Genomic DNA, 27556 nt, shown 5'->3' on the forward strand with positions numbered 1-27556 from the left:
TATCAAGTGGCCTCACAGTGAGGTTGGCCAGCTCTCTCAGTACTCATGGGTACATCCCATCAGGTCCCATGAACTTGTGTACATCCAGTTTGTTTAAATGTTCCCCAACTTGATCCTCCTCTACCTAGGGTAAATCCTCCTTTCTCTAGACCTTTCCACTGGTCTCTCAGGAACCTGAGGTTCCTGAAGGCAAATCTTACCAGTAAAGACCGAGGCAAGGAAGGCATTCAGTACCTCAGCCTTTTCCACGTCCTTTGCCACCAAGTCCCCTTCCCCATTCAGCAGCAGGCCCACATTTTCCCTCATGTTCCTTTTGCTGTTGATGTACCTAGAGAAGCTTTTCTTCTTGCCTTTCACATCCTTCTCCAGATTCAACTTCAGGTGGGCTTTGGCTTTTCTAACCCCATCCATGCATGCTGGGACAGCATCTCCATATTATTGCCCAGTCAGTTGTCCCTGCTTCCAACTCTTACATGCTTCCTTCTTACATTTGAGTTTCATCAGGGGCTCCTTGTTCATCTATACCTGTCTCTTGCTGCCTTTGCTTGATTTCCACCTCACTGGGATGGACCAATCTTTAGTGTGGAGGAGGTCATCCCTGAAAGGCAACTGATCTTCTGGTTTCCTCTTCTCTCCAGGACAATCTCCCACAGGATTCTTCCAGGCAGGTACCTGAAAAAGCCAAAGTCTGCTCTTTTCCAGTCTGGGTTCTGATTCTACTTTTTGCCTTGCTCCCTCCACTCATGATTGCCATCTGAGGATGACATCTTCTGAAGCAGCTACTAAGAATTAGTGAATCTCTGCTAAACAGCTGCAAGCTGTGATGTTTAGTATGTTTCATTTTTCAGAAAAAAATCCATTTTCAGAAAAATTGTATTAGAGCTATCCTTGACCAAATTTCAAGGCTTTGCTTCAAAGAAAAGCCTGCCAGATTTTTTAAAGAGAGCTTGTGTTTCTTTGCCTTGTTTCTCAAGTGGTTTAATAATTCCTGCCAAAAATGTCAGGCTGACGCCATCATCTTTGTGAAATCTCAGACCAAATGATTTAGATTTTAGAAGGTGACAGATGATCGAAAAAATGGCTCTCAGAATAAGAAATGCTGGATAACCTTAAGTATAGGCATGCCTACCCTAATATAATATATAGGCATCCCTTCTTGAGAGCAACTTGAGAATAAACGTGATGGAGCTGCAGTAAAGTAATAACATATTCTGGTTTTGTGCAGGGGGCTAGATATTTGGGACATTACTGGAAAAGATCTAATGTGATTCCACAACTGTTGAACACAGTTTATGTCATTAAACTCTTTTTCCTTTTAGAACACAGAGTTAAAAACAAACATCCAACTAACCAACTAAAAAAAATGAACCCTTGTGAAGTAAATGCCTAAAACCTGGGAAAATTCATTAACCACATTTACACTTATAAAATTTACAGGGTTTATAATGATATTTTCTAGGATAGAGACCAAATTTTAAAAAACAGAGAAATGAAACTAAAAAAACTCAACTGACTTCCTTATTCTGTAATTTCTGCTAAGAAGGTGATCTGAGAATTTAGGAGTGAAATGACTCATCTGAGCAGCAAGTGATCTAGTTACTGGATGTATTTACTTAACTGTTTGTGGAAACATTTACAGGACTATCATCCCTTGATTTTTAAAAGGCATCAACCTTGAAATGTCATTTTGCTGTAAAAAAATAATCAGACACGGGCACAACTTTTTTTACCAATGAGCCATCCCTGCTATTTCAGTGGTTTCAGGGAAAGCAGCAGACCACCTAACTAGAGCGAGGGCATACAGTAACACAGCATCATTTGGTAGCATCTCCCCATTATACCTGTGTAACATCCATTAATCCTAGTTATCAAAAGAACTTTGTGGTGGAGAAATGATCACTTGGTTCATATGACTTTATTTTTCAGGGTTAATGACTCTTTTTTTTTAACTGTTGGCAAGGTCATCACAGTCTGTTGATATTCCATAGGAATCTCAATTCTTTGCATGTAGTCATGCATTTATGTTAAAAAATCCTCCTGTGTATATCTATAAACTTGATAATGTCTTCCATTTCTATACGTCACTACCTACACACATTGGTAAACATACAATTTTGATTTGCAGCAAATGACATTTATGAAAATACCACAAAAATCATACATGCATTATAAATTCTGTATGTCAGCATAGTTCTGCTTTAGGGAGGATTTTAGTGAGGAGCGTCGAGTCTGACTATCTGCTTGAGGAGATGGAAGGGTGCTATGCCCCTATCATGGAAAGACAGAAACATATACTTGACCTTGTGCGGGCTAGTTATCACATGGTGACTTTAAGTGTCTGTGTATTGCAGGATTAGGAGATGGGCTAGTTGCTAGACTGTTGGCCCTTCTGTTGCAACTTTCTGCCTTTCCTTTTGTGCGATTACAGCACACCTCACAGTTCTCACCCTCTGAGAACATGGCCCAGTGCAAGGGGTTTCACTAGGAGGGAGAAGAGGCATGGGGTCTGTTGCTCTATAACCAGTTCCAATCCCTTTTGTCAATTCAGTCCAACTTTACATAAAGAGTTAATGTCCATAGTAGCCTCCTGCACAGCAATCAATTGAAACCTTGTTCCTCTTGATCAAGTGCTATTTAAAACACAAAGCAACCTAAAATAAAGCTGCTCTCAAGCCATCTAACCCTCTTAAGTCTACTACTCAGACCTTCAATCTTTAAGTTCTTTCAGCCTTTGTATAACTGAACCAGTTACCTTCCAAAAGACCACAAAATCCCTTGTAATAATTAAGCCTAAACAACTGTGAAGAGACTCTGCACCCAGAGGGGATTGCTAGTCCTCAGCTCCTGGCCTCTGGAGCATGTAGAAGCCTGTGGGATGTCTATCCACGCAGACCCTGAACCTCACATGCTCTTAACTTCAGGAGAAGAACTGGCTTCAAAAGGTTATTAAGATCAGTGATAACTTATATTTTGTTCATTTTTGCGTATTTTTATCTTCAAGGTTTTCCTTTTAAAGAGCAAGGTATTTAGGTACTTTTTAGGTGAGAGACAGTTCCAGGGCATTCTGATAGGAATCTCTTTCAATTTCACCTTCTGGAGCTTTCTCCACTTTTCTTCACTGGAGCAAGGGCTGCAGTCCAGCTCTCTGAATTGATCACTTGAAATAGTTTGCTGAGGTGTTGCTCTGACGGTGGTCTGGCTGGCATTGGAACAGCTCCATTGGAGGGTGCCTGCAGCCCGCACACTCTCCTAGGACAGAGATGTATGTTCAAACCCATTTTCCAAAGCAGGCAGAAGACCAATTTGAACCCAGGCCTCCAATATCCCTTGTTGTGGGCAAACAAGGACAGAAAATTGCACCTTCTGCCCTGTGAGTAACTTGTTGTGAAGTGCTGGAGTATGGACGCCTCTGAAGCTTCCTGCTCATTTGGGTTTTTTTTTTGAGGGTGGAAGGCCAGCTCTTCGTCTTGAGTGCCTGTTTCTCTCCATGCCCTGGATAGGAAGAGCTTGGGTGTTTGGTTCAGGCCCATAGGCTTCCTGGGGCGGCGGAGGAACAGCTGCCGAGCACACAGCGGCATGGCGGGAGCCTGCGCTGGGGATGAGGTTAGGCAGGTGGCAGAGAGCGAGGCAGAGCGTCGATGGCTGCGTGGCTGGAGGACTGTTTCCTTCCCTGGGTCAGGGCCTACCGGACAGGCACCACAGTGCTCAGCCTATATCCCCTCCATCAATCCAGCTCGAAACCACCTCCTATTAGAGACAGGAGCAGGACTACTTTATTAGGGTGCTGTCTCTTCTGCAACTAGATTTTCATCTGTGTGTATACAAGGTTTCTTTTATCCTTCTTTAACTAGTGGGCTTGTTGTAGGAAAGTTATACTAGTGGAATGTCTTAATTCAATCCAGGTTTGTTAGGTTTCTTTTACACATTCATCCAGATCAGATAAATTGCATGCCGTATTTACTTTTTTGAATGCTTGCCTAAAGAGTCTATGCACCGAGGCTGTTTCTCATAATGTTCTGACTTTTGGAACCGACTCTTTATTTACAGGCTTTGGCAAAATGGTTAGATTTATTATTTATTAACCAGAAAACCAACAGCCCTTTCTTTTACAAAGGTACAGAGTTACACAAAGTATACTGTGCTACCAAAATTTTTTCATAATTCCCATTATCTATGGTTTGATAGGTATAGTCATGACCATTTTTGGAGATGGAAATCCTTTTTTTCCTTCTCTTTCACTTTCAAACTTCCAGAACATTTCATGAACTCTTTTTGCATCAAGAATTTTTGTAAAATTTGCTTTGAGATCATAGTGAGATTTTCCTGTGTCTTGTGAAGAGGCATTTCTTTACTGTGCTTTTTAACTTTTTCTTTAATAAATCCACCTTTCACCTCACAATGGGTTTCTGTAAGTAGTTATATTCATCCTTATCTTCCTCTTTAGTTTGCCTGGATATAACTTCCGTTAGCATTTTTCTTTGGTTTGAATTGTTTGGTCAATATAGCTTTTGCAGGAATATGGCCTTACTTCTCCAATACCTGGCAGCTTGTCCAAAATCTCGTACTTCATCATCACAGAAGTGTAACAGTGAGACATGCATTTTGGAGGCATCAGAAGTATTTACAACAAATAATAATACTTTCAAATAATGCTTGAATATTATTTTAGCATATAAAGGCTTCAGAAACCCATTCTATTTAGACTACAGTGGAAACCAAGTTAGCAAGAGCCCAAGGTTTCTACACGTCTTCAGAACTATCCCTGTGGGACTATCTTCTGCCTTCCCTGTCAGAAGCTAGGTGCTAACAGAGCATGATGCTAATGAAGACACCTGGGGAATTCCTGTTTTCTGACTTCTGGCCTTCTGCTTTGTCCAGAGCTGTTCAAATTAGGTACCTTTTGCGGACACATGAACATGGGGTACAGGAAGAGCAACACAATATTGCTCCAACATCATCTGTAGCCAATTCAGGCTTGCTCATTGACCCAAAGAGTGAACAGGCAGAAGTTGTCAATGCCACCAGAAGAAGCAGTCCTGCCTTTCACTTATCATTTTTTCCTGTCCCTGTGCTACCCCTCCCTTTGCTTGTGGCTGGGGAACTGATCTGAGTTAGAGCCAACTATTATTTGGGCTGGGTTAGTTTCAGCTTGTATCAGTTCCTGATCTGTTTCACTGCAGGGCTGCACAGAATGTTTGTGTGCCAACACAAGGGAGGGGACAACATGGAGGCAGGGATGATCCTGCCGAGACACCACCAGCTCAAAGAGTTCACGAAAGTCCCGCCTTTTTCTTGATTGTGCTTTGCAGGAGTTCAGTTAATGAGGTCAGTTGAATTTTTGCTGGTTTGCCATATTTCAATTATTCCTCATCCATCTCTGCATCGCAGGTGATCTACACTACTTCCCATTCCTCTGGGCTTTTCTTACTACTCCTGCTTTCCAAGGTGGGACGCTGGGAGCACTGAGTTCAGTGAAGACGTAGCTGTCACAGCTACCTACATCCCAGGCAGGACAGTGGAGTCTGGTGGTCAAAGAGAAAATTGCAACCAGCGAGATCTCACCTTCCACTGCTGAGATCTTCAAGCAAGCAGCTTTGGCCTTACAGCTTCTGCTCTGTCTGCACAACAGCCCCACACAGGGATCCTCTTGGCTGAACCACCGTTGGACAAACTGCTTAACACTGCACCTTCCTAATAGCAGTCTCTGTACTGTGTCGACTGTAGAAGGGATCTTAACAGGGCTGATGCTTCCCTTGTTGCTGTGGGTCTGGGCTGTTCTTGGTTTGTTGGTGTGCCACTGCAGATCCAAGTTTCCTCAGACCTGGCAGTAAAAGCTGATATAGTAGAGACCAGCTGGCATCGTCCCACTCTCCAGGACTCTTTTGCATAAAACATGTGTAGGGGTGATACCATCTGCCCCCAAACTCGAGGTAAGAACCAGCTGCAGCTGGGACAAACAGCTACAGGAGCAGCTGTTGATCAGCCTCTTAATCTCAGTTTTAATGCAACCTATCCTTGGCAAGGTCCCATTTGCCTATTTTTCTTATTATTTACTTAGGTTGGCTTTTCTCAGAACCTTCTCCCACCAAACCATGCCATTTCCTGCCACCATTTCATTGCAGTTGACTTTCCTTTGATCTCACCTGTCTTTGCCTCTTTAAAATAAAAATAATCTCTTTATAATCGAGTGTCATTGCACTCCATGGGTACCATTGCAAGGACAAGGATTATAAATATTAGAATAATTGGCTGTTGAGGTTGTGAGTGATAGTGGCGAGATAGGAGGGACTCCGAGTAATATCACAAAGATGACCAAATCTTTCTCCCTTCCTCTAGAGAACTTCCATATGGAAAAGTGGGGGTGCTATGATGTGGCTGTCAAAGTCTTAGAAAATGATGAAGTTTGTGGAATGGACAGTTGTGAGATAAGACACTAACATGAATTGCTCTGTACTTCTAGTAGGGAATAGTACCTGCTCTGATGCAGTCCTTGCCCACAAGGAAAACCTCTTGTCAGGTTTTCTGGTCCCTATGTGTCTCCAGGTTTGAGCACAATCTGATCATGCATAAAGATTTTAGGATTAAATTCTCAAAATGATCAGTCTTGCTATGCATCTTTTACAAAAACAAAGAGATTCAAGTCCATGAAAATCCTCATTACCCAAACATCAATATTCTGACAGTAGAGAGAGTAGCTGTTGAAGGAAGCATGTAGTTGCAAAGCATATTATTATTTTTCAAGATGAAAAGACGGGAAATGCTTCTCTGATTCTAGTTCTTTTTTGGTTTTTTTTAAATTTTGTGTAAAATATCTTTCTGATTATAATCAGAACAAAGATAATTCATGCCTCAGATTTACATTCTGAACTTAGCAGAATAGAAAATAGAGGCTTGTGCTCTGTTTTTCATAAAAAATTTAGCATTTCAATTTCAGAAAATGTATGATGCAAGTTGAGTTAGCTGTGCTGGGGTATAAATGCATTCCGGTCTTGGTCCTCAATTCACTCTTATGTCTGACTCATCTGGGAAGATCTTCTCTTTCTGGGAAAGAGATGGCAGCAAATCAGTTGGGAAACAGCAGATTTCTTCAGATCTCACATTCATCTGATTTTGCAGTATGCCATTTCTAAGCTTGTGAGACAGATGGGAAACCTGAGGAGCTTGGAAACTTTGGGGACTGTTGCACTGAGATTAGTGAGATCTTCATGAAGAGTCAACAACTTCATCAATGTTGTATCAAATGTTACGTCTCTTTGCTTTCCAGGAAACACCATTGGTAAATGTGCAATCTCTCAGAGATACAAGAAATCTCATTCTTGAGGTAAAGGGCAGCAAAGACAACAGGATAACTGCATACTCCTGGTTTACCCAATGGGGCAGCACTACTGAAATACACAAAAAGCCTGAGGAGCGTTATAAAATGTGATGCCTGAAGATTGCTTTCTTAATCTGAAGACTGCCAGAAGCCTCTGAAAGAGTGCCATGCTGCAGAACAAAGAGCCAAGCATTGTGTGCATGTACTTGACAGGTTCACATGCTGCTGATGGAGGATACTGGTGTTAACTTAGCCGAGAGTTGTAGGAGCAGAGAAGGCTGCCAGGACATGTGGTGGTTATGCAGGTCAGTCTCCTGCTTGAAGCTGAACTGTTGCTTGACTAGATCAAATCAGATGTGGCCTTGAAATGGAAGTGTCATGACAGACAGCAAGAACAATCCCCTGATTATCAGCTCCCCAATAACAAATTGTAGATTTTGTTTTTCTTCCAGATGCACTGGTCATAACTGTACCCACACACACTCCCTCAGTTCACTGACAACTCTCTGTTCTCTTCCAATATATAAAGCCCTACTCACCTACCAAAAAAACCCCATGGAAAATAACAACGGACAAACAAAAAGATACATATCTAAGTCTTCTCAGCTGTTGCTCAGAATCCCTTTCTGCCCACTGCCAGTTTACAATCATTTAAAATTATTGCATAATTAGGGAAGCAAGGATTGCTACTAAGAAAATACTTACAAACCTAATAACTAAGTGCAGTCAAGTTTTTTTAATAGCTAGGTTTCCTGGGTGGTGCGTACTTAGGCTGATTGTGACTTAAGGTTAAAAAAATCGCTGTGCTAGTACGAGTATGAGGTCAGTGAGTAATTCGGTGAATACTGATTTTACAGGAATGCCAGCAGAGTGTGTTAATAAAGTCAATGTCGAGCAATACAGCTTGCTTCTGCCTGCCATTGAGGCTCTTTGTCTAAAGCAGGGTTGTCTGTTTAAAGAGCATCTTCTTGTGTTCATTGAAATTATAACAACAACTTAAAACTGTTATTGCACCTGCTCACTCCCAGGCATCTGAAGATAGTCTCCGACAATGCTAAAATGAAGTTACCCTTCATACAGAGTTAACTGGTTACATCAAACTGATGTACAAGCATTAACAGTTTAATTTGGGGTGTAAATAAAAGGAATAACAGAAGTAACCCTGCTGTTAACAGGCAGGGAATGGGGTGCAGGCTAAGGAACAAAAATCATCCTCTGAGTTTCGATATTTCCTCATCTTTTGTTTCAACAAGACCCATTTATGTTCAGATGATGCATATCTTGAGATCTTTTGGCACCAGGTGTGCAACATTAACCATCTGAGCAGGGTACATTTAGAAAGCAAGGGTTGGAAGGTGTTGGGAAGGGAGGTGGTATTTTCTTCTTCCTCTTCCTTCTTTCTTTTCCTGTGGAGGGGTGGTTGGCTGGAGGTGGGCCCAAAGAAGGAAGGACAAGGTGTGTGGTTGGGTTAGTTCAGTGTTCTGTACTCATAACTTGTTCCGTTGAGGAATTCTTTGCCCTGATTTTTGTCTAACTTACAGTTTTGCTGAGGAAGAGCTTAATTTTTGTGTGTGGCTGAATCATGTGATGTTGCACCTTAATTCCTCTAGGCTTGAATTTAAAAAAATGGCCTAATTTGTGCTTTTTTCTGTAAGAAGGAGAGAAATAAACAAAGAAACCTAGAAGGAAAAATCTCAGGTGAGGTTATCTGTCCAGAAACTTATGTGATACTAAGAAATTAAAGGGCATTAGGGAGCACTTCTGGACATGGATTTTATTTTATTTTTAAATTATTAGAACGGTTGCTGGCATGGTTTTGGTCCAGACTAACAACTGTCCTCCCAAAACAGTTCTGGGCCTATTTCAGGAGTTTCTGTGGGCCCAGGACCATTGCTGGTAAACAACTTGAATGTGGCCACCCTGTTTTGGAGGATATTATGGACTCCTAAATTTCACTGATATACCCTACTAGTTCACCCAATGACTTGTGTTTTATTAGAATACTAAACTGCAGTTCCTGGAAAGAAATTAAAACTTGATTATAATATCAAAAGAGATGGAACATTCCCCATTTTTTTTGAGAATTTATTCCTCTTAATGATTTGAGCTTACTGTCCGTTTCAAAGTACATGGCTCCAATTTCCAGTCACTGATTGTTATTGTAATTTTTTTCTTCTGTTAGCCTACGGTCATTCGGTATTTCCTTCTTTAGAAGATACTTATACACTGTAATCAAACCTGATTTTTATAACAGACTACGTTTTTCTGGTCTCTGTGCATAAGGCATTTTCTACAGCTCTGTAATAAATACTGCTGCTCTCTTCTGTATCGACACCCATTTTCAACATTCTTTTAAATAAGGATAGCTAATGCAGTTATGCAGCCTTCTAGCATAGTCTTAGTTCTCAACTACCTCCTTCCTACCATTTCTCTCTGCATTATTTTCCAAGCCGTGTGAATTCTCAGCATTGCACTTGGAGACTTTGTTCAGCTACTTTCTCCTGCAATTCCTCCCAGAGCCACTGCTCTCCAGCCTACAGACTCCATGCTGTAGGCAGAGCCTCTGTTTCTTGTGCAATTGTATGTTTGGCTACAATTTGTTCGAAAAGGTCCAGGTCATCCCAGAATGACTCGGATCGCTCTGTACAAGTGCCCTGTCTGCTCACATAACTCTAATTGGGAAAATCTGTCTTGTCCACAAATGTTATGGGAAGTGATATTTACAGCCTTGAAACAACTTTACTATCTTCATTTAATAACAACAACCATAAATATAATAAAGATGTCAGACTAACAAGGCCCTGCAAAAGTATCTTTCTGTCAACAGCAATTCATTGACCTTTATTTCCCCCTTTTTTAAATTTTTTAATTTATATTCTACATCAGGTTGCTACCTCTTCATCCGTTTTCCATTTATTAAACATTTCTTTGAATACTGTCCATTTTGTTGTTAATATGGGATTTTCTTCTTAAAAAAACCCCAATTATTCAGCATATATTTAAGGAGCTGCCTCAAATCAGATGCTTAGTGATGACATTCAGGCTTCAGCATCATATTGTTTGGGACAGAGTTCTGTGAGTATGGAGTGGTTTCTCAAGACTAGAAAAGCCCTGATAAGGGAATGTCCTGAGCCAGTTTCACTGTAAATTACAAGGGGACAATGTCAAAATGGAGCTATCTGGCAATGAAAATAGTATTTGAAAATGCAAATAGTACTGTGGAGAAGCTTTTGCCTGGTCAATTGTGTATTCTCACCAAAGTCTTTTATAAAGTACCCATCTAATTCTAAAAAGCAATGTATTAGAGAGAAAAAAAAAAACAAACCAAAACCCACCAAACTATTTAACCTAAGTAGCAGTTGATGGATGTGACTGGTTGTAAACCTGCAGTAAAGTCTGATTGTAAGTCTGGAGTAAAGTAGAAGTTAAAACTTTTACCTTCATCTGTTCTGATATATCAGACACAGAGCAGACCCCTCCATGAAGTTCAAGGTTCTCAAGTTTCCTTAGGTCAAAGACATACTATAGAGTCAAAATAAACAATTAGCACAGCTTTTAAAAAAACAGCTAATCTATTTCTATTTGTTATTAGCCCAGCTGGTCAATTATTTGCTTCTCAGCATGTCTGCTAACTATCTAGAAGTTTCTACTGTTATACTCCTGACCATGTGTAACACAACATTCACTTCTAGCTATTTACAATAGACTTTCCTCTTTACACTTTAGCTGTTAAATAGGCTCTTGAAATATTTGCTTGGAGTAATAAGTATTTTCAAGTATGTAGTTTCTCGCATTTCCTGTTCACAGTCTTGAATGCAGAAATTAACTTCAAGCGCTAAAAGCTGTTCAGTTTTACTTTTCAGCAGTAAATAACTTAGGCTATCTCCTAAGTTACAGAACTTTGCACTGTATAGAATGTAAGCCATACACAATCTTCCTAAGTCACATACTTAAGAAATAATTGCTGGTGTTTCCTTATAACTATGAAGCAGCTGGTTTTCTGTGTGCTCAGCCCTCTAAGGCTGAGGAACCCCGAAGATGGTACCAAAAACATGAAAGCTGTTCACTGATGCACAGGACAGCCTCAGGCACATCCCACAGAGGTAAAGGATGGTTCGTTTATCTGCAAGGAATATTCCTGCCAGTAAAACTATTGCAATTTGCAGATAGCAATGAGTATGTTATGCAACAGAGAGTTAGTACCTACTGAAAGGACCCTGCTTTTAGGAAGAGTGTGATTTTTTGATCCACAACTTGTTCAGAATCCTTAGTGAGCTGGAATAACTTTACATCACAACAAATCTTTTCATCATTTAGTGGTTTTAACTTTCTTGTTTTTCTTTCCATTATGTCCCTTGGGAATATTAGGATTATCTGTGTGTTTTGCACTCTTTGCCATATCCAAAAATGAATGTGGATGCTGCATCTGCAGGGATCTTAAAGCAACAAATTTGGACTTTGTGATAGAATTTTTTTTATTTCATGATACCAGCATGTGTGAGCAACCAAGGGAACAGTTTGAGCAAGCAGTCAGCTCTTAATTATCTGCACACTCAACCTGAGTTGAATTAAGGGGAAGCAAATTAGAATGGAGTTGCAACATTAGGTCATGTTTTACTATCTTGTACAGCACAGGCTAGTTTTAGTCTTCCGAAAGTCTAATGTAAAACTCTGGGATGCTGTTACCAACCTGACTTTCCATTCCCATGCCCAGAAAAAACTTGCAGGAGGAAAAATTGCTGTGCAAAGCTATGGTTTGCCAATGCGGAGAGGACAATTAGCCTTGCTTTTCCTTCCCTCCCCCATTGTCAAATCTACAGTCTGGGGCCACGTGAAAAAGTTGGCAAATCCAATGGAAGGGGGAAGAAGGGACAGCTGAGCAGGGATGCTCAGAGCTAATATACTTTCAGCAGTATTAACTCTCTATTGCACCCTATTGTTTTCTTCTGCACATCACAGGAGTCAGAGTGCCTTGTGGGGAGGGTCAGTCCATGACAGCACAACCACTGAATAAGCCCCCCTGCAGTGGTTGAGGAGAGGGCTTTGCCTGCATACACGGAGGTTTGGGACTGGAATCCTGAGTATTGCTCTTTTTCAGATACTGTTCCACTACCTCTTCATTTCACTGGTCCCACAGCCTGAATGCAGAGAAGACTCTTCCTGTTGGTAGACACAGTGGAGCAGTGGAGCTGGAACCACTCTTTGTCTTTTTCAAGACAACACTTGGATGCATGCCTCTGTTTAGATGGTAGATGTGAACTGCAATCCTCTATGGTTTTGAATTTAAACCAGAATCATTACACTGCTTGGTTTCAAGACATCAGGGAGCTCTCCCTAAAAATCTCAGGCCAGGCCCCTAAAATCAGTAGCAGCATTTGAAAAAACCCACATAGCTAGAATATATGTCGCCCATCGTGGCACTCAGCAGTGAGCTAGAGCAGCCATCTATAAGACGGATCTGCAGCCTAGCTAGAGAAGATAAATTCAAGTTAGATCAGAAGCCTAAACGCTTCCTTATAGGGATATCTCAGGCAAGAAGCAGACTTTGATGGAAACTACAGGAGTTCAATAGCTACATAATGGCGATCACCCTTATTGTCAACCTTGGCTATGCAGGGGATGGAAGAGATCTTTCATTAACTGTATAGGAGGCTGTCACTACAGCAGATCCATATCATACCCTGTCAAGTAGAATGTAATTTGTCAGTTTCCGTGTAGCAAATTATGATGATATCCATTTAAAAACATGTTTGCAAGCAGTCAGCTGGCAAGTGCATTGCACACTGGCCCATCTGTTACCACAGTAATTGGGTCATCCAATTCAGAAGAAGCTGTTTTGCCCGTGTAGTGACAGAAGCAATGACGTCATATGAAGAAAGCCTGTATCTGACCAGGGAGTCTAACAGTGGGGTAGAGGAAAGAAAATATTCTTATGGAACCAACTGGAAACAGCAGATCCCCACTAGGCACATGTTCAACTGAGGCTCTGGAGCAGATCTCATTGCACCTCAGAAATTATGCTGAAGGAAAACAAGGAAAAAGGTTCTGAAAGTTATCATTACAGAGAGGACTGCAACCTACCTAAAGAGAAGGTTGCCAGGACTAGCTGTCTTCCTGTCCAGTGCTACAGATCACCAGCTTCAGCACCCTTCTGTTAACGCCACGTACTGCCCATGTGAAAAAATGATACTGAGAAGGTACTGGTGTATTTTACATTTTTTGGGTGGCAATTTTTATTTGGAGTTTCCTTTTTAAGAAGAGTTAATAACAGAGTTGGGTTCTGATTTCAAGATAATCAGGTTTTTGGTTACAAAAATTACAAAGTTATAATGCCCATTTTACCTGTTCATGGGAGGAGAATTAGGCCTTCTTGTACATTAAGTATTCATTTTCTCTTTTGTCTCTGTCTCTCAGGGCAATTATTCATTAGAATAACTTTGCTAGGATTATAACTCCTCTCTATCCCTAGCAATTTTAAAAGCTACAGTACCTGCCTTTCTTAAAGTTAGGCTCCAGTCTGAACAAGAAATAATTGTTACAAAAAGCTTATGCTACCTAATCGGAGCAGAGTAGCAGACTTTTTTTTTTTTTTTAGTCTTTAACCTCTGAACCTTTTGATTTTCTCTTCTGAGGAAAGCACCATTACTACATGTACAGAATGAGTTTCTGAGGGTTCAGATGTCCACGATGCCTTGGCCACCTCTGCAGTACAAACTCAGGTAAGAGCTTTTTGTAGTAAAACTCAACAGCTTCTCATTGACATAGATATATGGATAATATGTAAAACAAACCAAGAAACTTCCTCTCAAATGTAGGGAAAGCACCTTATAGCTTAGTTTGAGATTAAGCACCAAAAATATATACTTATTCTCTGAACAGAGTCCAAAACCGATTTTGTGGAAAGAAAGCCAAAGTAGGAAGACAAAAGGAAAGTTGAATCCTTCTAAAATGAAGCTTTGTCATACTCTCCCACTAGTTCAGACTTTGTGACCACTAGGGTCACTTCTGGCCTTATAGCCAGTGAAGCTCCACTGCCAGCAATGTGAGAGTGGAATTTTCAGCTACATCAGCCATTTCCATCACTTCTTTCACACTGGACTTGAAAATTCCCCAAAGTAATTAACAGTGTCATCACCTGAACAAGACAACAATTGCTGAAAGTCATTAAAATTTGACTTAATCTAGCAGACTACATCACGGCTAATCAATCCATTTCTTAGATGAGCCTGTAAAATATGGAGTGAACAAGGTCCGGCATCTTTTCTGTCAGCTTGGGCAAAGTGGGGGGGTCCTTTGTTGCTAGCGATGAGTGAGCTGACTTTTGAAAGAGGAACTAAACGGTAGGACTGAGGCAGACAGGGTAATATTCAAACATCTTTTCAATACATGGGATCATGTTATCCATGTAACCTTGAGCCCCTCTGTGCAAATAATCTGTGTGCTCTTCAGTCACACTGTTCTGATGGCACTGGGAGGCCCAGTTTTCTAGGCAACTGCACCATCTTAGCCTTGTGGGAAACACATGCTGTGTGTTATGAGATTGGTCTAGTTGGACCACTAATAAAACCAAACATTTATTTGGATGCCCACCTTTATAGTGGGGCAGATTTTTTTTTTATTTTATTTTTTTTTATTTTCCTGTGCTGCCAAGAAACCTGAAATTTGTTCACATACCGTCTCTTAATACTGTAGGCACAGTACTCTCTCTGAGCAGCTGCTAAAGCAGACAATGCTCAACTTCTAAATTGTTTTCTTTAACCAGGTGTCTTTTTTCCTACAGAAGTAGCCACACACTTATGGGACAGCCAGAAGGTGTGCCAACACCCACAGTAAGTTTATAAAATATCTGCTGACAGATGTGATTGACAGGAGACTTTGAAGGTGAAGGTCTCAGTTTCTCTTCCTTGTAGTATCCACAACCCTTCTTTGATGATCCTGGCTTGAGGCAGCGACAGGAACAGATCCACCCAGGAGGGTCTGTTAAGTGGCTGCTTTTAAAACAAACATCATCAATGTTTTACAGATCAGCCAGCAGGGGTCCTGCCTTTGCCAGTGATGAAAATACATTTAAAAGCCTCATTGTTAATTGGGTCATGTTCTTTCTGGTGGAGCTCACTGGGCATTGAAGTCAGTCCTTTCCCCCATGCATATAAATATTATACTCATAATAATGATCACAGCACTAATACGTTTATTATGTTTATTATCACTGCGCCAAGCAGCTGTATTCATGGGGGAAGACCCTGTTTTGTTGGATGTTACACACAAGCACAGAATAAAGCAGGCGGCCCCGGCTGAAGGGGCTAATGATCTAAGCAGTAGGCAGGACTCAAAGCTGGATATAGACCAGCTGGCATAGGAGGCCAAGGAAACAAGAAGACAGCACTAATCAGTGAATACGCTGTGATCTCAGCATAACAACTCTCTGTTGATGAGCTTTCAGTAGAAAAGTGTTTTTTCCCCCTTAAAACATTAAGAAAAAAAAGTTTTAAGAAGTAATTAAAAATAGAATACTATACTAATCTAGCATGTTTATTGGGGTCAACTCGTAATTGTAAAAGGGAAAGTTCAGAAGAATACCCAGGAGTGCTTATTTGAAAATCTAACATAAGGGCTGACGCTTGTCTTAGGGTGGACAGATAGACAATGGGGAACCTAGAAAAGTAAGAATGACACAAGACGGAGCAAAACAGAATATGCAAAAATAGGAGTGACGTGTTCAAAGAGGTGAGCTCAAGAAATACACTTTGCAGTAGCATTCCGATCGGACAAGGGTAAATTTACCAATGCTGCAAGAAAAAAATGTTTCGGTAATCAAAACAAGAGACAATGAGAGCCTGGATGAGATTTTAGCTGAGCTTGTGTTGACTAAACCTCTACAGGTATTCACTCAAATAGAATAGTGAAGTACCAATTTAAAATAGAAAAAGGCAATTTCTATCAAACAAATAGATTAGAAAATCTTTACAATCCAGAATTTCTTGTAGTTACATAATTAATACATTGCTCATCTTAAATAACACTCATCAGCTTCAAGTCATACTTATCCCTAATTTCTTTCTTCCTTTGGACATTATTTGAAAAAGTCATGACTATGCACAACTAGAATAGTAGTACACACAATTAAGACCTCTTGAACAGTGTACTGTAGGACAAAGCGTTCAGTCAACACTAGTGTTACAAGATATCTTATTCAGGCTATACAGGTTGCGGAGCAGTGGATTTAGCTAACAGTGTTATTTGATAGCATTAGTGGACAAAAAACTTTGTAGATCTTGGCTTTCTAAATCCATGTGCCAGTACTGAATGATTTCTGCAAGATTTAATCTTTTCCATGAGATTTTTAACTACAATTGAAAGGGCTTGTTTGCTTATACAAGTTTAATTTTTCTTTATATAAAATTGTAATGTTACACCTACAGCTTTAAGAACACCAGAATAGCTTTCTGCTAACTGTAAGTCTTGACTGATTTCAACATCTCTTTTTCCCCACCTATTATATTTGGTGCAAAAAGGATTTCTGGAGAATAATATTAAAAAAAAAAAAAAAATCTTGTACCTTAATTGACACTATAAATTGACTAACTCTCATAGAAGCACTATCAACAATTTCCTCTTTTTTTTTTTTTCCTAAATAAAAATAATATAAGGAATTGGAACTATTTCTCTAACTTTCTGGCAAAGTTAAAATGACTTTTCTCTGTGTTGTACAGTTTCCCCTCTAGATGGTAGAAGAGAACAAACTCTAAGGTACTTGCACTGTGAAGACTGGGATGATACTAAAGAAGAACAATGTTGCCGGTGAAATACATGCAAAGAAGCTGAAAAGTCATGCTATATTAAATTATCTTTGTGTTCTGTTTTCATTTGACATAGGTAAGAAGAGTTATGCTGGATACACTGATGGTTGCTAGTAAACTTAAACCTGGAATTTTGAAGTGGTGCTATCAAAACCTTTCATGCACTATGATTTGCTTTTACATGACTGCTCTGAAAATCCTTTCTTAAGAATATGAACATCATTATTTAAATAGTTGTTTAATATAAAACATTATTTCAATACTCCTGGACATCTTCTGTTTTCTTTATAAAATCCTTCTCTTGATTTCCTTAAATGTAGTTGAACTGAAATCTCCACATGTCCAATAGTTACTACCTGGATCCTGAACTGCTTCCATGAACCTTTTTCATATTAGTTATGAGTAATTCTTATTAAACTTCAATTTTTGAACTTTCTCATTTTGTAAATCACAAAATGCCCTTCAAGGTTTTTAGTTTCAAGCTCTAGTACACAGAGAGTCTTCTCAACATCTCAAAATGTTCCTGAATGAAGAGTAGTAGAGCTCACGAAAAGATCCAATATAAACCATTTTCTTTTCAATTCACTAGTAAATAGAAAAAAGAATCCTTCTATATTTACATATGCCTGCCTTGTGACTACTGGTTTTATTAAAGGCCAAGAGATACCTCTCAGCAGCAGGAAAAGAAACTAGGCTGCAAAAATATCTCATGTATAGAGACAGAAGGTTGATCACACAGATAGAACAGATCACAAGCTATCAAGTATGTGTAAACTTCTGTTCATTTCTTCTGTTGTCTTTAATTTTACATCAATAGATCCTGATTCTAATTTACTATTATCTGAAAATATTAAAAATCATTATCCCAGGATCTCTGAAAGAGGATGAATAAGCAGGTGACATTCTCTTTTGATAACAGTGAAGGCCATCAGTGCTATGACTTTACCTAGAAAAAAAATACTTTCTCAGTTGCTCAGCTTTGTTTCTTGCAATATCATGTATCTGTAGTTCATCCACAGGCCACCATGGTCCCTATGCCTGAGTTTCCAGTGCCAAAAGGAATTGGGATTTGAAAACAAACCCAGAGTGTGCCCTCAGTAAGTTTGCAGATGACACCAAGTTGGGTGGGAGTGTTGATCTGCTGGAGGGTAGAAAGGCTCTACAGAGGGATCTGGACAGACCAGATGGATGGGCCAACGCCAATTGTAGTTTTAAGTGCTGGGTCCTGCACTTGGGTCACAACAACCCCATGCAACGCTATAGGCTTGGGGAAGAATGGCTGGAAAGCTGCTTGGCTGAAAAGGACCTGGGGGTGCTGGTTGACAGCTGGCTGAACATGAGCCAGCAGTGTGCCCAAGTGGCCAAGAAGGCCAACAGCATCCTGGCTTGTATCAGGAATAGTGTGGCCAGCAGGAGCGGGGAGGTGATTGTGCCCCTGTACTCGGCACTGGTGAGGCTGCACCTGGAATACTGTGTCCAGTTTTGGGCCCCTCAATACAAGAAAGACATTGAGGTGCTGAAGCATGTCCAGAGAAGGGCAGCGAAGCTGGTGAAGGGTCTGGAGCACAGGCCTTATGAGGAGAGGCTGAGGGAGCTGGGGTTGTTTAGCCTAGAGAAGAGGAGGCTGAGGGGAGACCTTATTGCTCTCTACAACTACCTGAAAGGAGGATGTAGTGAAGTGGGTGTTGGTCTCTTCTCCCAAGTAACAAGTGACAGGATGAGAGGAAATGGGCTCAAGCTGCGCCAGGGGAGGTTTAGATTGGATATTAGGAAGAATTTCTTCACGGAAAGGGTAGTCAAGCATTGGAACAGGCTGCCCAGAGAGGTGGTGGAGTCACCATCGCTTAAGTATTCAAAAAATGGTTAGACGTGGCACTTTGGGACATGGTTTAGTGGGCATGGTGGTGTTGGGTTGATGGTTGGACTGATGATCTTAGAGATCCTTTCCAACCTTAATGATTCCTAGTTTTCACTTTCATCAAAAAATAATCCAGCCAGCAAGCCAGGAAACATGAAATTGCTACTCTACCCTTAATTGTTTTAGTGGTGGACTTGGTAGTGTTAGGTTAAAGGTTGGACTAGATGATCTTAAAGGTCTTTTCCAACCTAAACGATTCTATGATTCTATGAAAACACAAGAGTAATTTTTAGCCCATCTCTGGTGAGTTTCATTCACCCACAAAAGATACCTTATGGCCCTTTCACATGGTTATTTCCTTAACTGTGGAATCAAATTCTTGGTTTCTCTCCCTGTCACCACTTTTTCCAACCTTTCCTGGATTCTTCTGAAACTAGTGTTTGCAGGGCCAGGGTTAAAAACACCTTTGTGAAGATAAAAGGGATTTTTCAGTGGCAGACCAACATTTCTATTGATACGATCATTCTAGATATCTTGCAACATTGCTATGCTGTGCCTGGGTGCTACACTGGCAACCTTCATTCCTGCATTTCCCAACTATTACATGACTGTCTTTGCGACTTCTCCATGTTGTTCAGTGAATTGCCTTTTACTGTTTAAATCCTAAACCCAAAACCTTCCACTGAAGAGTAACACTCACCGTATAGAACCGTATCAATCAGGCAGGGCCAGAGAATCAGAGTGGCACTTGCCTCTGTATGCAACTGGTAGAAACTGTAGAGCAAACGATGAAATGAGTAGACATCCAGGTAACTATGATATAACGGGAAAATTATAGCCATTGTACAGAAGTTACACATCACAAATCCATTAGTGCTTTTTCAACAATAAGTGTTCTTTCAACACTAAGGGTGATCCTGTCAAGGATACAAATATTTGTATTTCCAGATTGTTGGGGGTAAGGTCAGGAATTAAATAATCACAGAATAGTAGGGACTACTCCCTCCTGGATTAATAGCTGTTTAAAAGTAAATAAATAGAGGATGAGAATAAAAGTGGAGTTGGAAATTAATACAAAGGAATCTGTCCTGTTGAACACGTTAAGTTTTTTGAAAAGGAGATGAGAAGACAAAGTTAGCAAGGATATGAAATAATTCAGAATAACCAAAGGTTGATTATAGAGTTGCAACAGATTTCACAATGTTCTATTGTGGGACAATTTAAAGACTGTTAATATTTAATATTGATAAATGGAAACAGGAAAAAGCAACTCTTGATTATAAGTACACATGTTAGGCTCTAACTTACCTATTACCTTTGAGAAAATAGACTTTGAAGTCACAGGGGATGATGTTAGGAATTCTTGGTAAAGGAATATAGAACAAAATATTATGTTACCACATAAATCTATGGTCTTGCCCTTTCAAAAATAGATACAGGGAAGAGTGAAAATGAAGTACAAAGACATCAATAACTTCCATATAATGAGAGATTAACTAGACTCCTCAGTGAGGACAAGAGACAACTCAGTGTATATAAAGTTATGAATAGCATGGGGGAGGTGATTAAGCAATGATTACTCACTTATTTCTCACAGCACAAGAACAAGACAGCACCCAATGAAATTACCAGGCAGCTGCTTTAAAACAAAGCAAAGGAAGTACTTTTTCATACAGCACATAATTAAATAGTAGAACTCATGGGATACTGTGGAGGTCAAAAATATAAGTGAATTCAAAAAAGATTGGATATGTAACATAGGCCCATCAGTGGCTATTAAACATGGTATTCCAGATAAAATTTCCATCTTGGGAAGTCCTGGTGGCTAGAAGCTAGGAGAGTACAAAGCAAAAGTATTGCTCTGATTTTGCCATGTTTCTTGTATACCTTGTCTAAGCATCCACAGTTGTCACTGTCAGAGGCAAGAGACCTAAATAACCTTTTGTCTGACTGCTTATGTCTACTTTTACACCTTGTAGATGTAGGTCGTGCCAGTCGATAAGGGGTGGTAGACAGTGACACACGATTTCCATGTGCAAATTAGTTTATAAATCGAATACAACAGTGGTGCAAGGATACTCAAGCTCAATCTGTTCAAGCTCATTTGAGTGTAGGGGAGCTTTCTAGTCTAAGTGCGGCGTACCATGAATGTACCTTTGCTGAGCCATTTTTGGGTCCAGGAACGTGCTCACTCGGATTTAGCCCTGTTGAATGTCCCTTGGCTCCATGAAACACCAGTTCAAGTGTCTCTTATAGCAGGGTTTCCCTCTCCAGGGGCACAGACTCTGCACAACGTGACTGGCACTGTACTGCTGGCTCCACACATCTGTACTACCCTGTAACCAAGCCAGTAAAGCTCCCCCAGAAGGAGGTGCACCAAAGGCTGTGTTGAGGAGACATTAAACCAAGCTATCCTGGTGACAGCTCAGGTTTGGAGGCGGAATCTACCTTCTCCTTCTTTTGGGATTGTACCAGCCTTCCGTGACTGAGCTGTAGAGCTGACAATATTTTGCTTATGTGTTTCAAAGCTACTAGCTAAACCACAAAAGGAACACTGAAATTCAGGAATAGTAGTTTTCAATAGTAATAATTCTTCTAATAATAATTCCAGTTTTCTTTCACCCCCTCTTGCCACTCTCAGCTTCTCTTGTCTCTCTCCCCAGTGCTTTCATCCTAATACCATCTTGCCTTCCTTCTCAAACTTCTGTCCCACTCCCTTCTTGCTGATACACCTCCCTCACCAATTTTGTCCTCCTAACCATAGCTCCCTTTGCTGCTGTTCCTTTGTATCTGTAGGCAATTTTGCTCTAGTTCCCTTCACTGGGCTTCTTGTGCTAACCCACTTCAGAATTGCCATCTTCCTCTTTCTTGTACTCTTGCTCCTGGCTTTCTCCATCTGTCTTTTTCTCCTTCCAGCTGTTTTCCGGAGCAGCTGTTTCCACCACTGCACAAAGCCCAGATGGCCGAGTACTGACTATAGAGAGACAGGCACGCTTTTCTCGGTTCCTGTGCCTGGAGCCCTGTGATATCCCACTCTGCTTCTGCATTGGCAGAAATAGATGGAAGCCAGTCACACGGAGGAAATATGAAGGGCTGAAGAATGCTTATGGTCTTCAGAGACGTTATATACTGACCTCCTGAGCCTCCATATGGATCATGTGTGTTTTTTTTTTCCCCAGAACTCTGGCAGTTGGTTGCTCCTGAGTAGTTTCACAAGGACAATGAAAGGCATTTCCTTGATTCCAGGACAACTACCACGTCTAAACTTGAAGTGACTGTCCCAGAGGTACAAGATTTCCACAGTGAAAAAGCCTGGAGAATATCTGTGGTGTGTGTGTAATAAATCACTTATATTCTGTTCCCAAAAGCAGGTCAATGGTTTAGGCCAAAGCTCAACAAGCAGCCCGCTTATGGCAGACACAGCCCATGGAAAGTTCCATCCATATACTTCCAGGCTGGCAAATTTTAAACAACTGGAAAGAGAGACTTCTAACGGAACATGTTAGGAATTCTTATGCATGGCTACCCAGTCCTTCCAAACGGCTTACTCTCCCTACTTAAAGTATGTGCGTGCATGTATGTATGCGTGTGTATATATATATTTTCAAACTGGTACCACTTGAGCAACACTATTAAGAGAATGTCATTGCTGTAAAAATCCTTCCCTACTGAACAATTTTTGCATGGGTTTTCCAGCACAGCGTTCACTTGCACAACATAAGCAGGACGCTTTGAACACATCACACTGTTTTAAACTGCTACTACAGTTCCAGCTACCACAGTTGGCAGTTATTTGAAGAAGAGAAAATGATGAGCCTATTAAGGAGCCTGAAACTGAGCCTGCAAAGAACTTGTGGGGTGTTTCAGGTTCTAAGCACATCCGCAGCACCAACTGAATGGAAAGCTTTACAACGTTGCCCGAGTTCTTGGAACACACTACTACATTGTCCAGGGCAAGCGTAAGAACACTCCCATGGATAGATGATCTTGGGAGAAGTACCCTTTCATGGCCATATTTCACTTACAAGATAAACATATCAGTTAAAACTCCTACTCCTCTTTCATTTCCCCCCCCCCCCATCAAGCAAAAGTCACCATTTCCCCAAAGCACATGCATCTTAGTTTCCAGCAATGTGACCCACAGGCCAAACGCTTGGTAATGCTCCATTAAAAACATTAGTAATTCTAAGAGCAATGACTGAAAAAAATGTATGTGTTTAAAAAAAAAAAAAAAAAAGTCGTCTTACAACTGTTTCGGTTGTGAAACTCCAGCTCTCCTCTGCTCGGGAGAGCTGAGGGCGGCAGCTTGCAGCTTGGCCCCGCAGGTGCCGGGGAAGCCAGCGCTTCTGGCAAGAAGCTGGGGCAGGGAAACCCCTTTTAGCTGCGACTCTGGGTTGCGTCGTCGGCCGAGCCGAGCCCACCTGGCGCAAGGGAAGCCCGCCGCCGCTGCGGGTGGGTGCCCTGCACCCCTTACCAGGCCCCGCCGCTGCCCCCACAGGCACAGCTCGCCCCCGCCACGCCGCCCGCCCGCCTGCACGCCCCGTGGGCGCCGCCCCTCCCCGCGGCGCCGAGCGCTGCCACCGAGGCTTCGGCCGCTCTGCCCCTCGCCCGGCCCGGGGCTGCCGGAGCGGGGCCGGGCGGGGCGGGGGGACCCCCGGGAGGCGAGGCGCGGCGCGGCGAGGCGCAGGGTGGTTTTCACTTCCCGTAAGAAACGCGGCGCAGCCGGGCGCGGGGGGAAGCTCCCTCAGGACGGAGCGGTTGCCTTTCAAATTCCAACCGGGCCGGGGCAGCCGCCCGTTATCGCGGGCCACCCCCACGCGCGGGCTTGGCCGCCTGCCCCCGCCCCTCCTCTGCCGGCGGCGGCGGCGGGCGAGGCCCCGGGGGCGGCCAGGCCTCCCCGCTCCCCGCCCTCAGGGCCCGCCCGGCGCCCGCTCCGCCCCCGGCCGTTGGCGGCGGCCCGGCCCCGCCCCGCCGAGCGCCCCCTGCGGCCCGGCGGCCGGCGCGGTGCGGTGCGGGCAGGTGCGGGCGGGCCGGGGGCGTGTGGCCGTGGCGGCGGGGGGGAATGCAGCATGGCCGAGCCGCCCGGCGCCCCGCACCGCACCACCGGCTCCACCTTGCTGCACCCGCTGAGCGGGCTGCTGGGCATCCCGCTGGACCAGGTGAGGCTGCGCGCCGTGCCGGGGCGCGGCGGGGCGGGGGGGGGGCGGCTCTTGCGTGTGTCCCGAAGCGGGGGTCTCCCGGCGCGGGGAGGCTCCCCTGGCAGACACGAGTAGCCCTTGCATCTGCCGAAGGGCCTGGGGGCAGCGCGGAGACACCGCTTCCCGCGGAAAACCCGGGGGTAGAAGCGGGTTTCGGCGGGGGGGAGGCGGGCGGCGGAGCACGGTGGGGTCGGGTTGAGCGGTGCAGGCGGCTTGGCCGGGCTGGCTTGGTTGATGGGAGTTGCAGTGAAAGCCCTTTATTTTTCCCGGCGATGCCCGGCGGTTTTGGTGCTCTTGCGAGAAGTCGCGGCTGCCGCTGGATGCTGGGCTCACCGCGGCGAAGTTTTGAAATGCTTCAGTAGCTCGGGTGCTTGCCCACCTCTGGCTGGCTCTCTGCGGACGGGCACTGTGCGGGAGGGCGGATGCCATGTGTCCTGCAAGAAATCCTTACCTTCAGGCACCGCTTTTGTGGCTACAGATCTGTAGACAAGAGGCACAGAGGTCTCCTCAGCCCCAGTACAAGTGCCTGATGGAATTGCAAAGCGCACGTATGGAGATGCGTGAAACGCACAGGCACGCGTACGAGAAAGCGGTCTTACGGGCGAGCAAGTTTGTATGAAATGCTTAACAGTGTTTCAGCAGTGGTGTTGTCTGGTTGTTGATAGGCTCCTAGCTAAACTGGCCCCTAACAGGCAGAAAACGTTGTTTCCCAACCCCAAACCTTTTATTGTCTCTCAAGCCTGCATGCACCTGCTGCCTTCCTGCATTCTTTCAGCAACGAGGAAGTTAGGGCTGGAAGTTGGTGCTAACCAGAAAAAGTCTCTGCCAAACTACGGGGAAGCTGAGCTGTGCTCTAAGAAACCAGGGCTGCAGAAACGTGCTGGTAAAAATCAACAGAAGATTGAGATTTATTTGCTTTCTTCTGTTTGCAGAGTGGCTGGTGCTATGTGTCATTTTTTACTACTGTTTGTTTTTAAAGTTGAGTAAGAAATAATTTTATAGATTAAGCCCCTACATCTCACCGTACTAGTTTTTCCTTTTTTAACAGAAAACAGGTTTTGATGCAAAAAAAGAGATCTGTTGCTCAATGCTAAAACAGTCAAATAATAAAGGCCTATAATTATCCGTAAGCTATTAATTTAGGAGAAGGTGCATGAATAGGGATAGCTTCTTTTTTGAGCTATTCCACGCCATGATTGATGAATATGGGAACACCAAAGGAACCAGGAACAGCAAATGTTTACTGTTCCAGCTTGTTTGCGACACCACGGCGTACGTACAGTGTTAGGCTGACTGGGTCACCGAGCAATGAAGACTTGACAGGCTGCAGTTTTTCTTTCTAAGCTTTCAAAAACGTGTCCTTTTGTTCAGCCAAGGTGATACAAAGACAATGTTGTCTGTGGAGAAAGTTCTCCCCACGCTCTTCCGGGCCTGAGGATGCTTCGCTGCATCTGGTTACATGCTGGGTTCGTCCCAGGGCCCTGGTCTCATGGGTGCTGATGGTGGGCACCTGTGCGCCGGGTGGTTTGCCATCTTGAACCCACACCAGTATGCAGGGCGGCACACGCTCCGGGGTTAGCAGCATGGCTGGGCTGTGCTGTGCAAGCACGCGTGCAGGCATGGGTGCCGTCCCTGTGAATGATCCCGCTGGCTCCAGCGGCACAGAGCAGTAATGGGCCAGGAGGAACCCCCACCTTGCTGGGGTTCATCACAGAACTGCAGCACAGCTGTGCTGAAATGCAGCTTTCCTCACCTGAAAATCACCTTCCCCCTCCCCCCCCCCCCCCCCCGATCCTGCTTAATTGTCCCTGTGAGATTATGCTATCAATCATTTTAAAAACTCTCCCCCACCCCTCTTGCCCCACTGCAGTGTACTGGACCATGCCAAGCATCAGGGATTTCTGCCGCCCTGAAGTAGGAAATACCCAGATAGCTGCGTGGAAGCGTTGTGCCGCCACTGTCTCCTCAAATGACATGAGTTTCAACTCTGAGCTGCAGTGTTAATGCCCCCGGAAACAAAATAAAAACACTTTCAACACTTTCACAGAGCTTTTTTGCCAGGTGGGTTGGTTACCTTCCTCATTAGAATGAAAGAGGGCTTTTGCTGAGGGGGAAAAGTTCACTCGCTCCTCTGCGCAGAACAGAGATCTGCATATGAAAGACTATTCTGCTGGATAGAAACCCCACATGCAGCAGGGACTGGTTTTATACGAGTCCCTTATTGCAATGCTAACAGGCTTTCTTATGCCTTCCACTCGGTGGCTGGGCTGCAGCAAGGAAGGTAATCTCCGATTTGTCACTGTATCTCAGTGTCATCGTGCTTGGCCTGTTGGATGGTGACAGCCTAAATCTCCCTCTGGTCCGTGCGGCAGGCGGTTCCCCATGGCTGGTGCTGAGCCTTCAAAAATGCCAAGAAGTGCCCAGAGAGTGAGAGACAAAGGTGCACAGGTGGAGTTTAGACCCTCCAAGTCACTGCGGTACGTGAAAGCCGTATGTGTCCACCTCTACGTTAAGTGCACGAAGGACTTGTCCCTTCTTCTATAGAGATGATTTTTCCATGAGGTCTGTGCTATGAAAGAGATTTCAGTCTATGAGAAAGACCAGGAAAAAAGTTGAACTGAAGGTCTGAAAAATGAAAGTCATAATCGTTACCCTTCCATAGCAGGGGCAGAAAAGCTGTATAGTAATGGCAGGTGGAAAATGTTTTGTCATGTAGTAGGCAGCTATTGTATCACTCACTATGGGAACCATGGATGAAAATGAAAATGTCATTTTTCACATTGGTTGTTTTCTTCGTTTTAAAAAATTACAACTTAGGTTTAAAAACAGCGCAGCATTACAGAGGGTGCAATTCCTAGCTGTGCTGCATACCTGGCAGACTGTTCACATTTTATTTCGCAGTGTGCTGCATGAGAACGTAGTGATGTTTTCTGCTTTAGATGCTAAAATAATCCTGATGTCTCAGTGTGGTTTTGCATGTCTCTCTAATGGATGATTTATTTTTTAATTTAGCATTGAAATACTATTTTTTAAGAAGTGCTATATTCAGTAACAAGATTAATGAGCTTGAAAGAGGATGAAAAGACTCGCTGTGTTCAATTCATCCTCATATCCCAGGAAAGCAGACTTTGAAGTTTAGCTGACTTGTGTTCTAAAAATATCTGGCTAGGTCAATGACATACCTCCAGCAGCATTTGGAAAAAAGTTTGGGTTTTTTTTTTTTTCCTTACCATGTATGCCCCAAATCACTGATTCTGGAATGTCATCCCTCTGGTACGCTTATGCAGTAACTTTTGGCAAAGTATATACTTTTATGTCATATGTGCCCTAAATAACCAATTTTGGGACATTGTCTTCTACCATAAATCAGAGAGATATGGGAAGT

The 27556-nt window shown here is 42.9% G+C and overlaps 1 protein-coding gene across 1 annotated transcript in view; it reads left to right on the forward strand.

The window, feature by feature from the left end:
• The first annotated feature begins 24042 nt into the window (after positions 1-24042).
• MBOAT1 (membrane bound glycerophospholipid O-acyltransferase 1) overlaps positions 24043-27556 on the forward strand; it is a 56917-nt gene continuing 53403 nt past the window's right edge. The window contains exon 1 of the mRNA XM_075704914.1: positions 24043-24132. Within this exon, the coding sequence (XP_075561029.1) occupies positions 24043-24132 (90 nt within the window). The remainder of the gene's footprint in view (positions 24133-27556) is intronic.

The sequence above is a fragment of the Pelecanus crispus genome, chromosome 2, assembly GCF_030463565.1.
Source record: "Pelecanus crispus isolate bPelCri1 chromosome 2, bPelCri1.pri, whole genome shotgun sequence".
In the NCBI taxonomy this organism is placed as follows: Eukaryota; Metazoa; Chordata; class Aves; order Pelecaniformes; family Pelecanidae; genus Pelecanus; species Pelecanus crispus.